Below are 16,679 nucleotides of genomic sequence, written 5' to 3'. Positions count from 1 at the left end.
AAATAGGGGCATATCCCTATATAGTTTCGAAATAGGGGCATATTGCTAAATTTTTTAAAAATTAAGGGCAAAAGGCTAGAATCTCCCGCTTAATGATCCGAGGATAGATAAACAGTAATGAAGATGTAAGACTCAGAACCCCATGAGCAAGCTACGAACGAGAAAAGGCTGGGGAAGGTAGGCCAATGAGGAGTATCTCCTCGGCTAAACGAAGCAGGAATCAAAACGTGTGTTCTATCATCCAGAGTGACATTACAGGAATTTCTATTGATAAGGATATACATTATGAATGTACAAGATAAATGGGAGCTGAGAAATATCTAAGAGAAAGTTGTTACCACCGCATTAAATGCTTTGTATCTAACTCTCTGGCCATATATATTAATGAGGAAGTGATATCTGAACAGTATTTTTTCAACCTTATAGTTACTCCCAAAGACTTCAGGAGGGTGCTGATGGGACAATGATCCACACTAGCAATCTAATGTATATGTGGAGGGTGGAGATAAAAGAAAGAAGAGACTATAAAATAAAGGGGAGACTCGGATGGAAGGGGATCGAAGAATTGAGAGAGAATCACTGTAGCAATAAGAACTGTACTTGTAATCAATTTCAAGAAATATATACAAGAACTGATTTCCTCGGACTGTGCTGAGGACGATTCTCTTTAGATAAAACCAGTCTATTTTTACTTTATTGTCATTTGGATTGATTATAATTGCTACCCAACTTATTCGACCCTAGTTTTTCTAACCCACTCTCTACAAATTTATTGTATTGAGCTCTTTGAGCCTAAATCCTTTTACCTTTTGGACTTAGGACTCAAATTGTGTCCTCACACTTATTATTTATTTTTTTTCAAAAGAAATGAATAATTAAAAAATTAATGCTAGTAATGCATCATTGTCAACCTTTAGTATTGATATTCCAATTTTTTTTTTTTTTTTTAATTTTGAACAAAAAACTTCAACTCCCTAAGTTTGAATCTTGGGTCCATTCTTGCGTACTATTCAACGAAATAGATGAGCTTTCTCTTTTGAGAATTCATGATGATATGACTGGCATAATAAATTTTCCAACTAAGTCTCTATCCCATTCACTTTATTTGCTCATTTTATTTAGTGTAGAAGGGGCCAAGGCTCAACACTCCCATTATGCTATGTGTGCTCCTAGTACTTAGTTAAAAAGTTACCATTTATTATCATGTGATTGTTTAATAGATTTTTTTTTATACTATTTTTTCAAACTTGCAATTTTTTTTTTTTTTTTAAATCTCAACCTTACCAAAACACCAATAATTGTTTCACCTTTTTTTTTTTTTTGCTGAATATTAATGCATGATATTTATTAACCATTATTTTAGCTATTTTTTAATATAATGCTTGACATAGAATTTTTTATTTATTTATTTTTTTTTGGGAGAGAATGCTTGACATGGATTTAAACTTTTAACTATAGTTTTTTTTTTTTTTTTTTGGGTGAAGTTATTAGTTTCATATATATATATATATATATATATATAAATCATTATGAAGTTATTAGTTATAAAATTAAGTGAAAAGTGTAAAAAAAATTAATTTATAATGTGGATAGAATAAATAATCAGTCTAACCTTGGTCAAATCTTGAAAACTTTTGATTATAAATTCTTATTATTGATTTTTTTTTCAAAAGAAATAAATAATTAAAAAATTAATGCTAGTAATGCATCGTTGTCAACCTTTAGTATTGATATTCCAAGGTTAAGTGGTCTTATCTTCACACTGGAATCATACCCTTGTTTGAGTTTCTACTGGTGATATGCTAATTGAACCATGGTGTTTTCTCTCCGCTCCTCAACTAGGTCCAAGCTCTTTTCTAGTAGGTTGTCATTGTTGTCTAGAGCGAATAAACTAGTCCTCAGCATTGGGAATCTGGTCTCTAGAGGAATCACGGCCTCGACCCCATAGGTCATTGAAAAAGGGGTCTCCCCCGTTGACCTACGAAGGGTAGTTCAATATGTCCAAAGGACGTGTGGGAGCTCGTCCACCCATTTGCCCTTTGCATCATCCAACCTCTTCTTAAGTTCATTCACTATGACTTTATTAAGAACATTGTAGCATTAAGAATAACAACTATAATCAAATCTAAGAGAAATTTATTCAAGAACTATTCTTCTCGGACATTGCCGAGGAAGAATTTCTGTGCACCACATTTGTCTATTCATTATTTTTCCTTAATCTCTTACCATCTTTAGCCCGTTGAGGTTGTTGTCCACTTCATTGAAGCCTAGCTTTTTAGCCCACTCTCTACAAATTTGTTGTATGGGACTCTTTAGGCTTTAATCCATTCATCTTTTGGACTTAAGCACTAAAGCACGCCCTTACAATATATATATATATCATTATGAAGTTATTAGTTATAGAATTATGTGAAAAGAATAAAAAAAAAATTTATAATTTATAATGCGGATAGAATAAACAATCAGTCTAACCCTGGTCAAATCTTGAAAACTTTTGATTATAAATTCTTATTATTGATTTTTTTCAAAAGAATTAAATAATTAAAAAATTAATGCTAGTAATGCATCGTTGTCAACCTTTAGTATTGATATTCCAATTTTTCTAAATTTTTGAACAAAAAACTTCGATTCCCTAAGTTTGAATCTTGGGTCCGTTCCTGCGTACTATTCAACGAAATAGATAAACTTTCGCTTTCAAGAATTCATGATGATATGAGTGGCATAATAAATTTTCCAACTATGCCTCTGCCCCATTCACTTTATTTGCTCATTTTATTAGGTGTAGAAGGGGCCAAGGCTCAACACTCCCATTTTGCTATGTGTGCTCCTAGTACTTAGTTAAAATGTTACCATTTATTATCATGTGATTGTTTAATAGATTTTTATTATACTATTTTTTAAAACTAGCAATATATATATATATATATATATATTTAAATCTCAACCTTACCAAAACACCAACAATTGTTTCATCTTTTTTTTTTTTTGGCTGAATATTAATGCATGTTATTTATTAACCATTATTTTAGTTGTTTTTTAATATAATGCTTGACACATATATATTTTTTTTTTGTGTGAAGTTATTAGTTTTATATATATGTGTATATATATATATATATATATATATATATCATTATGAAGTTATTAGTTATAGAATTATGTGAAAAGAATAAAAAAAAATTAAATTTATAATGTGGATAGAATAAATAATCAGTCTAACCTTGGTCAAATCTTGAAAACTTTTGATTATAAATTCTTATTATTTATTTTTTTTAAGAAATAAATAGTTAAATAATTAATGCTAGTAATACATCGTTGTCAACCTTTAGTATTGATATTCCGATTTTTTTAAATTTTTGAACAAAAAACTTCAACTCCCTAAGTTTGAATCTTGGGTCCGTTCTTGCATACTATTCAACAAAATAGATAAACTTTCTCTTTCGAGAATTCATGATGATATGATTGGCATAAGAAATTTTCCAACTAAGCCTTTGCCCCATTCACTTTATTTGCTCATTTTATTTGGTGCAGAATGGGCCAAGGCTCAACACTTCCATTTTGTTGCGTGTGCTCCTAGTACTTAGTTAAAAAGTTACCATTTATTATCATGTGATTGTTTAATAGATTTTTTTTAATACTATTTTTTCAAACTTGCAATTTAAATTTAAAAAAAAAATCTCAACCTTTCCAAAACACCAATAATTATTTCACCTTTTTTTTTTTGCTGAATATTAATGCATGATATTTATTAACCATTATTTTAGCTGTTTTTTAATATAATGCTTGACATAGATTTTTTTTTTTTTTTGGGAGAGTGTGAGAGACCTCAAGAGTGCCTCTAAAAAAGAAGAAGAAGATATTTTAAGTATGTCTAGCGGAGTCGCCACTATGAGAGACGCATCCTTCAAAAAAAAAGAGATTCGGGTACCTTTTGGGACACCTCTCTTTTTGGGTAAGTGGTATGGGGTCGCCACTTATTTTTTTTATACAAACAATAAGAAAAAATAAATACATGATTGAATTGTTCTTTTCATTGATTGAATAAAAAATTACATATCTTGAAAAATTGAACAGTTACACAACTTTGGGTCCTAGTTACAATCTACCAAATATTTACATGGCTTGTTGTCCTAGTTACGTTCTACCCACAACAAAAGAAGATAAGACTAGATCTACTTAACCAAAGACCTAAATTCAGAGGTCAGGTTACGGAATGGGAAGGTGTTAGGCACCCATTCCGCCCAGACAAAGTCTGGTCTTCTAGACTCTTGTGACCAATGTACTATGTTATGCATGTCATGAATGATATATTGAACATGTGAATGAAAAATTAAATCACACAAATTTATTTATGAATGAAATCTCTTCTTTTGTTTTAAAAAATTCAGATATGTTTTTATTGTTAAAAAAATGATTTTGATTTGTCAAAATTTCAGATCTGTTTTGTAGTATTTGAAAAAAAGTGGGTTTTGAAGGGAAAATTCAGATCTATTTTGTGATGATAAAAAAATGGTTTTGAGTTTTGTAAAAGATCAGATCTGTATTTATATTTGAAAAAAAAAAGACATTTTTATATGAAGAGGATCTCATTCACAAAATAATTTCATGTTACATGACGCAAACAAAACAAACAACAATTCATGATCTATTTCTTTATTCCAAAAATCTGCATATGTTTTAAGAAAAATCAGATTTGTATCTTAAGAAAGATACAAATCAGTTCTTTATTTTAAGCAAAATTTAGATCTACATCTAAGAAAGATGTAGATCAGTTTTTTATTTGATGAAAAATTCAGATCTATATCTAAAAGATGTAGATCCATTTTATTTTGATAAAAAATTTAGATCTACATCTAAGAAAAATGTAGATCCGTTTTATTTTGATAAAAAAAAAAAAATCAATTTAGTGCATGCAGATCTCTAAAACTAAGAAACAGATTATAATAATGATAAAAAGATCAAGAACATATTTTGATAATCTAAATTAACAAATCAAAACATGAACACTTAAAACAAGAAAGCATGCATCATCATGATTAAAGAACATAAGAACAAAAAGGGTTAGAAAGCAACCTCTTGCATGAGCACTCTTCTACTTGAGAGGATGTTTTAGGGTTCAAAGATACTTGTTCAGCTATCTTTGAAATCTAAAAGCCCTAATTCTTCTAGCAAATCTCAGAGATGATCCATTAATCTTAGCAATTTGTGAGTCTCCAAAACATATGCCTCTCAGAGCGTAAAAAAAAGGTGCTGAATTATGAGGTTCAATCTCTATTTATAGAGGCCAAAAGACTCTAAAAAATAGGCATGGGCGATTAGGGTTTAAATCCAAACGCATCCTTTTGTGAAAAATTCGAAAAGGGTGTGCCTTATCGTCACCCGAAGGCTATTGGGCCAAAGCCCACATCATGGAAATTCAGCACTTTTAAAGTGTCATTCGGCTCTCCAAAAGTGCCGAATTGGCTCTTGGATGCCGAACGCACTTCCGTGTTCGGGTGCCATTTGGACTCTCCTTCTAGGGTTTTTTGGCCGATCCTTGTATCTAAACATGTTTTTTTTATCTCTTTTCTGGATAATTCAGAATTTTTAAAGAGTAATTATCTTGAAGATAAATACCTTAAAATAAATCTTGATAAAGTTCAGATTATCCACAATTTTATTGTTATCCAATCATCCATTTTATTCCCATGCATGCATCCCTATTTTAAACACTAATTATCAACCAATCACAAAATTATTTAATTAATTTTAATTGTTTAACCAATCAAAATTAATTTAAATTGATCGTGTGTGGTCGATTCTACCTAGACACAATGCATGTTGACCATGCAAACTTGATCATGCGATATTTTTCGATCCAATAGTCCGATTTGATAATCGGAAACACTGTTGCGACCGTTAGAATCTTAAGATCATTTTTATGATATGTAATGAATGAATTGATGCATGTAATTCAAAGACAAGTTGATGCATGTAATGCAATTATGATTTCTGGGGTAAATGGATGGTCATTCAAGTCATTCTCCTTGATTAAATTAAGGGTGCAAAATTGAGTGTCTACAAAGAGAAATGCTTGACATGGATTTAAACTTTTAACTATAGTGTTTTTTTTTTTTTTTTTTTTTTTTGTGTATGAAGTTATTAGTTATATATATATATATATATATATCTGTGGGGCCAAAGAAAGTGTAGCCCCGACCCAGGTCCAGTTTATCTTAAGGTCCGTAGCCCAAGCCGAGGAGAGCCATTGCTAAGGACGACCTCCTACTCCGCACTTCACTAAACGCCCAAAGAAAGGAGCAAACTGAGTGTAGGGGCAGGGCCAGAGAAAAAGTAACCAACACAGTAATACGGAATTCAGCGTCTGACAAGCCCATGCCCATGCCCATGCACTTTTCCAACAACTCCCAACCACTCTAGGTATGGGTCGACTGGACAGGCCTGCACCCCAAAAGTAAAATCAACACGTGGACGCAAAAAAGGGGGATGGAACACCAGTATAAAAGGAGAAGAAAATAAAGCTCCGGGGGGTCTTACAACTCTTGCTAAAAAAGAAAAGGGGTTTAGCTAGGGAAACCAAGCCCGCCCATGCAGTATTTCCCGTAGGAACTACTACTAAACAGCTGATCTATGCCCAAGGTCATACCTTTGAAGCCCACTCTCTACAAATGATATTGTGAGGGCCTCTTTTCGTATGAGCCCAACACTGTCTAGGGATCGTAACAAATTGGGCACCTACAATATCATTATGAAGTTATTAGATATAGAATTATGTGAAAAGAATAAAAAAAAATTATAATTTATAATGTGAATAGAATAATAATCAGTCTAACCTTGGTCAAATCTTGAAAATTTTTTATTATAAATTCTTATTATTGATTTTTTTTCAAAAGAAATAAATAATTAATGCTAGTAATGCATCGTTGTCAACCTTTAGTATTGATATTCCAATTTTTTAAATTTTTGAACAAAAAACTTCGACTCCCTAAGTTTGAATCTTGGGTCCGTTCTTGCGTACTATTTAACAAAATAGTAGAACTTTCTCTTTCAAGAATTTATGATGATATGACTGGCATAATAAATTTTCCAACTAAGCCTCTATCCCTTTCACTTTATTTGCTCATTTTACTTGGTGCAGAAGGGGCCAAGGCTCAACACTCCCATTATGCTGCGTGTGCTCCTAGTACTTAGTTAAAAAGTTACCATTTATTATCATGTGATTGTTTGTTTATTTATTTTTTATACTATTTTTTCAAACTTGCAAATTTAAAAAAAAAAAAAAATCTCAACCTTACCAAAACACCAATAATTGTTTCACCTTTTTTTTTCTTAATATTAATGCATGATATTTATTAACCATTATTTAAGCTGTTTTTTAATATAATTCTTGACATAGAATTTTTTTTTTTTTTTTTGGGAGAGAAATGCTTGACATGGATTTAAACTTTTAACTATAGTTTTTTTTTTGTGAAGTTATTAGTTTTATATATATATATATATATATATATATCATTATGAAGTTATTAGTTATAGAATTATGTAAAAAGAATTTTAAAAAAAATTTAAAATTTATAATGTGGATAGAATAAATAATCAATCTAACCTTGGTCAAATCTTGAAAACTTTTGATTATAAATTCTTATTATTGATTTTTTTTTTCAAAAGAAATAAATAATTAAAAAATTAATGCTAGTAATGCATCATTGCCAACCTTTAATATTGATATTCCAATTTTTTTTTTAATTTTTGAACAAAAAACTTCGACTCCCTAAGTTTGAATCTTGAGTCCGTTCCTACATACTATTCAACAAAATAGATAAACTTTCTCTCCTCTCAAAAAAAAAAAGAAAAAAAAAGAAAAAAAAAAGAGAAACTTTCTCTTTCGAGTTAGGTAAAACGATAAATCAACGACCCACACATATGGGTTGGAGAATAATGTGAGGGCAAGCTGCTTAGAAATTGGTAATTGGTTATAGTTTCTTGAAGTGGCTCCGCTTGGGTTCACACAAGATTTTTCAACAAATCATGTCTTTTCAGTTTCAGTTGAGTAAACTAGTATAAAATGTGGGGCACCAGCGGATAGACTTAGAGCCCTTTTAATAGACCCAAGCCTTCCAAGAGAAAAAATATTAATTATGGGTTCATTTCAATGTTTTGGATATATGGTCTTCGACAAAATACATAATTTTAGAAACAAAAAATAAATAAATAAAAAATTATTAAAATGTTTGACATGTATTTGATAGTAATGGTGACGGGGCCGAGGCCGGGTCATCAAGCAATTTCAATAAATATGATATCAAGGTCTAAAGAGAAGCACTGATCTATAATAAAAGAAAAGATGATGATGGAAAAGAAAACCAGAACAATTCAGCACATAACTTGGTTTCTATGGTTCGTGGTGGTGCTGTTTGTATGGGCGTGCATAGCCACTGCATCATTAGCAGCAAGTTCTGTTGCAAATCCTGGTTGCCTTGAAACATGTGGAGATATAATTGTTCCGTACCCGTTCGGGATTGAAGACCCCAAGTGTGCAAAGAACAAGTCCTTCCTACTCGTTTGCAACCGTAGCACCAATCCTCCTAAACTGTACATAGGTGAAAACATTTTCGTGTACAACATATCGGTGGAGAACAGCACAGCAACCACCGGCATAGATGCAGCATTTCGTTGCTACAATGAAACAGGGCTCAAGTGGCAATTTGATCAGCAAATTACACTGTTAAATGGGCCACTGACCTTCTCCAACTCCCGAAACAAGTTTACATCTCTCGGTTGCGATAACTTGGCCTTCATGAATGATGCTAACGGTGGTTTTGGGGGTGGATGTTTCTCCTTGTGCAGCTACAATGAAAGCAGTCCTCCTGATGATGGCTCTTGCTCAGGTGTTGGATGCTGCCAGACACAAATTCCTAAGCACCTCAAGACATTAAATATTACTCTTGGAAAAATAAGCTCAAACAATATAAGCGATAATTCGGTGAGTAATATTTCATGCGTCTATGCCTTCTTAACGGATCCAACCTTGTTCAATACGTCCACTATAGACCTCCACATTGACCCATCAATTGATAATCGGTATCCTAGTCCACCAGTGGTGCTTGATTGGGTGGTGGGAAAGGAAAAGTGCGAAGCAAGTGAAGGACCCTCAGGATACGCCTGCGGTGACACAGGAACTTTGTGCTCCTACTCTGACAATGGCCGCGGATATCGTTGCTCTTGTCAAGAAGGATACATCGGAAACCCCTACCTCCGCCAGGGCTGCCAAGGTGAATTAATCAATTGCTTTCATTTATTGTTAAACTTAATCAATTGTTGATTTTTGTTATTGTTTTTTTTTTTGGTAGAATGATTTTTGTTATTGTTACTATTTTTTTTTTTTTCTTCCTATGAGGAGGAAACTTAAATTAAGGAGGAATTAGGTACTAACTAGTATGGAATAACTAAACCCCTAAGAATCTGCTAATAATTAGCTTACAACGCTATTAGAACTCGGGAGGATCCAAATATATCACAAAAGATTCACTATAGTTAATTATACTATGGGCACAGACTTATGACAATCATTTTAATTTTTTATATCTCTTTTCCCTAATGATTAGTTTGTAACTGTAGTCCTTATTATTTCATAGATATAAATGAGTGCGAAGATCCAAGCACCTACCCATGTGAAGGTACTTGCAAAAATACACCAGGAAATTACACATGCATCTGCCCACTTGTTATGCGTGGTGACGGTAAAGTTGCTTGTCGTGGAGTTCGTCTTATCGTAATTGTCACAGGTATTATTTACTTTTCCATGATTAAAAAAATTTCATGCATCTTGAGTAAGTGGCTTAGCTAGAAATTAAAAGAAAAGACTCGAGTAAAAATAAGAGAAAGAAAAACGTAAAGGAAAAGGGAAATAATAGGAAGAAAAGTAAAAAGGCGTTGACCATATTTCTTTCTATGACATTCTAGATGGCTCTAACAAAGTTATCTTAACATATTTTACAATCAATAATAGTACTATGAGAAAATGATGTTTCCCCACTACAAGAAAAAAAGGTCCACTGCCACAATTTTACAGAGATTGCCCAAGGGGGCCCGGGCCCCTGGCCCAAAGAAAAAAAAATTATTGGTTATATTTTTTTATTTCTAGAGTTGCGTTTCCATCTTTCAAAAATTTGGATTACTTTCCTTTTAATTAGCCTAACCCAATTAACAACTATTCAACTCAAAAATTTAAAATAAAAAATAAAAAATCATAGTCAACCTAGTATTAGAATATTAACATTAAGTGTTCTAAATGCTAAATATTTAGTATTTAGAACACCAAATACCAAAAATATTACTGTACAGACATATCAAATGCTATATTAAAGTAGAAAAAATAATTTCTGGTTTGTGAAAAAATATATATATATATATATTTTTTTTTTGCAATAGCTAATGCTCTTAAGAAATAATATTATTTAGTGGTTTTTTTTGTTGTTGTTATTGGTAGATAATTGCATCTTAATCTATTAAGAAACAATGATTTTATATATTTATCTTGATTGATAGTTTGTTAATGCTATATGGATGTATTTTTTTTTTTTTTTTTCTGTATACTTTGACCCCCCTAGCTTGAAATCCTAAGTCCGCCCCTAACCACAAAACTACTACAACAATTTATTGCATCTGTGTAATATTGTTGTAATAATTTATGGCAACCAAAAAAATCATTGCAACACAAAATTTTGTTGTAATAAATAAATTCTAATAATAACAAAAATATTTTGTTGCAACAAAACATTGTTGCACATAAATTTTCAGTCACAATAACCTATTTTCTCAATCTTTATTGCAATAGTGTGCAATGAAATGTTTTTGTTGCAATAAGATTTTATTGCAACAAAACGTTATCACAACGAAAAATAACCTATTGCCTAAGATTTTATTGCAATAATGTTTTTGTTACAACAAGAGTTTATTGCAAAAATTTTGAGTTTATTGCAACAAAAAGTTTCATTGCAATATACTTTTTTTTTCTTGCATAACAGCCAAAATATTACATACCATGTAATCAATTATTAAAAAATATTGTGCTCATAACAAATTCAAATATTTGGCAATTTAATTACTAAGAAATCATGAGCTATACCCCATGGTTTTTAGTAGGGATGGCAATTTTTCCCCGCCCCGCTTGACCCGCCCCTCCCTGCTTCATCCCGTGCGGGTTTTCCCCACCCCGCAAAGGTGGTGGGGCGGGGATGGGGCGAGATTTTAGACCCACACCACGGGGCGGGGCGGGGATGGGTTTACACTTTTTAGACCCACCCCGCCCCGCCCCATCCCCACCCCGCCCCGCATTAATAAGGGTTAAATTGTAATTTTATTATATCCTAAAACCCTACTATTTAAACAAAAATATCATCAACTTATTTTATTCTACCTAACGTGGCTCTACCTCTTTTTTCTCTCTAGCAAAGTTGGAAATAAGGTACCAATTTTAACTTCTTCTTTTTTTTGTCTTTATTGGAAACAAATTTATATACTATTGAATTGATGATTTCATTCATGATTCATACGGTCTTTCTCAACTTACTTTTCATCATGTACATAATATAATTTTTTTTAATGAATTACGGGTCTGTGGCTCTAAATATGTGTCTGTGTAATTGTTTTTGTAATTTTGTGTGGGCATTTGGCTACTTAACAACACTGTTTCTTTAAACTTGTTAAAATTTTATTTTATCATGTTATGAGATTTTTGTTGTGATATTGTCTTGTTAAACATTTAGATAATATTATTTAGTTTTTGCTAAAAATTAGTTTAATTTGATAGGATAAATTTATTTATAATTTCAAGTATATTTTTATTATTGAAACATGTCATTTTATTTGAAAAAATGGTAATAGTTGTAGGAAAAATTAACAAGAAATAAAGTTTTACGGTGTAGGGTGGGACTTCGCGGGTCTTCGTGGGGCCTTAAGGGGCGGGGATGGGGCAAGAAATTTTCCCCATCATGCGGGGCGGGGATGGGGCAAGAAAAATCCATGCGGGGCGGGGGCGAAGATCTCATCCTTCGGCCCCACCCCGCCCCATTGCCATCCCTAGTTTTTAGACCTAGATCGTTCAAAGAACCGGCAAAAGGGAGAAGTTCAAAGTTTTTAAGGTTGGACCAAGGTCCGATCGAGGTCAAACCGTGATTATGTCATAATTAATTTAGTAATTAATTAACATAAAATAATTATATCAAATTTGTAAATATTAGCAAGATTGACTAAAACTATCTATAAAAATTTGAAAAGAAAAACTTTCAAATAAATTTTCATGATATTATATGGTTAATAAAAAATAATACAACATAAATAAGCATGAAAATAAACTTGTATAATTATCCTTCAAGTATAAATCATTCTGATTAAATTAAAAAAAAAATCATTTTTAATTAATTTAGTAAATCCCCATGCCAATGAGAATTATTATTAAATCACAAGTAAATTTATCAAAGAAAACAAATTTAGTAATATTTAATAAATTGAGAGAGAGGTAATATAATATGTTGAGAAATTATAAATCATGTAATTATACAATAAATATAATAATAGATTATAGTTGAACACAAGGGGAGCAAGTGGTCTGATGGTTACAATGTTGGTCTTTGTTCTTAATTGAGTGTCAAATCTCAGGTTTTCTCTATTTTTTAAAATAAAGTCAGCTCTTTGACCCGGTTGAACCGACTCATAGTTCAAACAACTTTTCGGGTTGGACTGCGGTTCAAGGGGTTCTCTCAAATTGTTCAAATAGCCAGTTCACACTCATTAAAAATCGGTTTCATGATTGGTTCACAATTAACTCAGTCGAACAGGCCAGTTTGGTTCGGGTTTGAAAACCATGTTGTACCCAAAAAGATGGAATAAAAATGTTGTTATCAATTTCCTCATCATTATTGTTGGTCATTAAACTATTCTCATTTTTTTTTTTTTTTGCCATTTTTTTTTGCATACAGTTCTAGGAGCAATCATTTCGTTTGTGATTAGCATTCTCCTAATCTTCATTCTCTATAAAAGGAGGAGACAAGAAAAAAACTTCATAAAACATGGTGGTTTAGTGCTGCAGAACCAAAGGGTAAGGATATTTAAAGAGGAAGAGCTAATAAAAGTCACCAATAACTATGGCCATCTTCTCGGTCAAGGCGGTTTTGGATCAGTTTACAGAGGGGTATTAGCTGATGATACCCACATAGCCGTCAAGAAGCCTAGGGGCTTGGACAAGACAGATCTTAACCAACAATTTCAACATGAAATTTGTATTATTTCCCAAGTCAATCACAAGAATGTCGTCAAGCTCTTAGGTTTATGCCTACACACTGACATTCCATTGCTTGTTTATGAATTCATATCAAACGGAACACTCTTTGAACATATCCATAAGACTAAGTCAAGTTTCTTAAGGTCATGGAAGAATTGTCTAAGAATAGCTGAAGAGACAGCATCCGCCCTAAATTACTTGCATTCTTCAGCAGACCCACCAATCATTCATAGAGATGTAAAGTCTAGTAACATACTCTTAGATGATCACCATACAGCAAAAGTATCTGATTTTGGAGCTTCAGTTCTCATTCCATTAGGTCAAAATGGACTAGCTATAGCCGTGCAAGGAACTCTCGGTTACCTGGACCCTGAATATCTTACAACAGGTAATTTAACCGCAAAAAGTGATGTATATAGTTTCGGAGTTCTCCTCGTAGAGCTCTTAACAGGACAGAACCCGTGCACTTTTACTAGGTTTGGAGAAAGGAGTAACCTCATTCAATATTTCGTCTCTTCATTACAAAACGAAAATCTATTACAAATTTTGAATGTTGAGGCCATTGATAGAATTGAAAGGGAGCAAATATTGGAAGTTGCTAAACTGATAGTGAATTGTCTTAATAGTTGTGGGGAAAAAAGACCACCAATGATGGAAGTGGCAGAGGTTCTTGCTAAGCTAATGAGAGTGTCCCATGAAAGCTTGTTGGTTCAGTATAACAGTGAAGATACAGAGAGCTTAACTAGTGACTTACCATTCCATGGTTTGGAGTTTGAGAATGCAACTTCTCACATGGGCTGCCAATTATCTGAGTTCCATCTCAGTGAAACCCCATTAATATTGAACCAAGTTGACTCATCCATAGATTTATGAAACAATCTCAAGTACCCTATATGGTGTTGATATTTAGGTAATATTGTTGTATGTAGCAGATGTTAGGATTAGTGCTCTTAAATCCTATTATATGATGCTATGTATAATATTATGTATGACATTATGTATGACTTAATATTGTGATTAATAAAATTGTTTTATTATTATCTAAAATAATGGTAACATAAATATTTAGACATTATCATATAGTCCATAAGATGTATAGTATGTAATTTATGTGAAAAGTCACAGAACATATAAATCACAAGTTCTTTGTAAACTCAAAATTTTAGTTCGTAGTCTGTGATGAAATTGGGCATTTCATCTGCGAAGACTATAACATATCAACTAAGATGATTTGTCTTGATCATAAAAGTGGAGACTTCTAGTTGATATGTTTTAAGAGTTAAAACATATTAAACTAGACTGCTATGAGATTTATTATTCTCTTAATGACTGTCAAATGAATAATAAATCTCACGACTTCTATTTATATGAACTCTTAATCCTGAGAGAATAATGAACCTGATCATGAAATGTAGGTTACTTTGATATATCAGGAGTGAGATTAAAGTCACGCTCAAAACCTCAGTATGTTGGGCAACCACATTTAGTGTTGATGGAATATATATTCTCGAGATGGAATTCATAATCTCTTAACGGAGATATAAAATATTCCCTTGAGATAAGTTTAACAGGTTTGGTTATTCAGAATGTTAGGCCTAACTACTTTAGTAAAGAGTTACTAAAGTATATATTTATGAAATTGGATTTCATAAATATATGATGAATAGCTTAAAAGATTAAACCGAGTACTCAAGGATTAAGATGTAGTAATCTACAAAGTGGCAGTCTACATTCATGACTTTATATTACTACGAATATTTTATGAAGATGTTGCATGTACAATAAAGTCTTGGGATATAATTTATTAACAAGGCCTAAAGTGCAATTATATTTATATAGTAGTATTAAATATAATTAATGGTAATTTTGGACTTGTCAAGAGTTGACAAAAAAGCCCAAGGCCCATTGGAGTTAGAGTTTTATTTGTTCCCTTTTGGTCTTATTCCAAGCCACATACTAAAACCCAATTGGAAAGGCTCAAAAGGCTAGCCCAATTAGATAATCAGTTATAAGGAGAGAAACATACAGAATTTTAAAAGAGAATGAAATGGTTTATATGTGAGTGTTGGGCACTCTCTAATTCTTTCTTGAACACATTCATATAAACTGATTGGGAAACCACACTTCTTGGGCATTAGTGGAACTAGTCGCTAACCCGTGCTATGCACGGGAACCTACCTATTTGTAAGGTAGGCTAAAATAATTTTATAAAGTCTTAAATTGATTAAAAAACTACACCATTACATGATTCGTTTTTGTATAACTTCAATTTGTGTTACAATTTGATGAAGAAACCATTACTTGAACGTGTAATGGCTTATAAAAAATTTGTCAGATAATTTCAGATACAGCAAAAAATAACTCAAAAATTTAAATATTAAAACTTTTCAAAGATCAAAAAATATTAAAGAATCAAATAATTCACTGCTTAGAAATTATTGAAACAAAACAAAATATATATGACTAAAAAATAGAAAAATATAAGAAAAAGATTGGGTTACATTCAAAAGAATAATCCATGGCTATAGGTTTGCACCCTATCATAAAATATCACATTAGTGAAGTAGAGAGATAATAATAATAATAATAATATCAATGTTTGAGTTTGAGTTTAAGTTAGACTTGTCATAGAGATAAAGTTTCACTCCTTATTAAGTTTGGATTAAACAAAAATAATTTTGTTTAATAAAAAATGATGAGTTTGAGTTTAAGTTGGACTTATTAGAGAGATAGAGTTTCACTCCCTGTTAAGTTTGAACTAAACAAAAATAATTTTATTTAAATAAAATGATAATTCTATTTAAATATTGTGAGAGTTTCAAAAACTTCTGATATATATATATATATATATATATTAAAGTGGCTGGTTTTTCTAAAAAAAAAAAAAAGTGGCTGGTTAGCCCATCTTTTTATTTTTTATTTTTAAATATAGAGTTGGGCTAATCCGCTAATTTTTGTAAAGGGGTCTGATTACCGTAAGTTTTTTTTTTTTTTTGCTAAACATTACCGTAAGTTATTTATTTGTCCTTTCCCTTGCTCTTTTATATTTTCCTCTCTTGCTTCTCAAAAAATATTTTCTTCTCTTTCTCTATACTGTGGTCGCAATACCCATATATATCAGTCCCTCCATCTTCTTCTTCCTTAGAATTATTGTTCACTGCGGTTGTGGGGCTGGTTTGTAGAGATAACTGGTAAGTGTTCAAGATTTTGTCTTTTAGCTCACCCTTTCTCTTGTTGATTTGTCCGCAGGAGTATTTATCAATCTTGGGAAAAGTTTTAGTAGGGGAGCGGGTTCTACGATGATATATAGAGTTGGGCTTGATGGGATTAAGGGAGGCATAGCAATTGCTGGGATTGGAATCATGTTGTGAATAGGAAAAAAAGAGTTTGGGTTTGTTGG

The 16,679-nt window shown here is 31.9% G+C and overlaps 1 protein-coding gene across 1 annotated transcript; it reads left to right on the top strand.

The window, feature by feature from the left end:
* Window positions 1-8,281: 8,281 nt before the first annotated feature.
* On the top strand, window positions 8,282-14,316 carry LOC115972293 (wall-associated receptor kinase 2-like). The gene is made up of 3 exons (XM_031092517.1): window positions 8,282-9,269; window positions 9,633-9,782; window positions 12,978-14,316. Exons 1-3 carry the CDS (start codon window positions 8,342-8,344, stop codon window positions 14,150-14,152), a joined length of 2,253 nt encoding a protein of 750 aa, XP_030948377.1. The 5' UTR covers window positions 8,282-8,341; the 3' UTR covers window positions 14,153-14,316.
* The last annotated feature ends 2,363 nt before the right edge of the window (window positions 14,317-16,679 follow it).

This window comes from Quercus lobata, chromosome 12 (assembly GCF_001633185.2).
Source record: "Quercus lobata isolate SW786 chromosome 12, ValleyOak3.0 Primary Assembly, whole genome shotgun sequence".
Classification (NCBI taxonomy): Eukaryota; Viridiplantae; Streptophyta; class Magnoliopsida; order Fagales; family Fagaceae; genus Quercus; species Quercus lobata.
The sequence above is the reverse complement of the archived record's forward strand: the minus strand, read 5'-3'. Positions and strand labels throughout refer to the sequence as shown.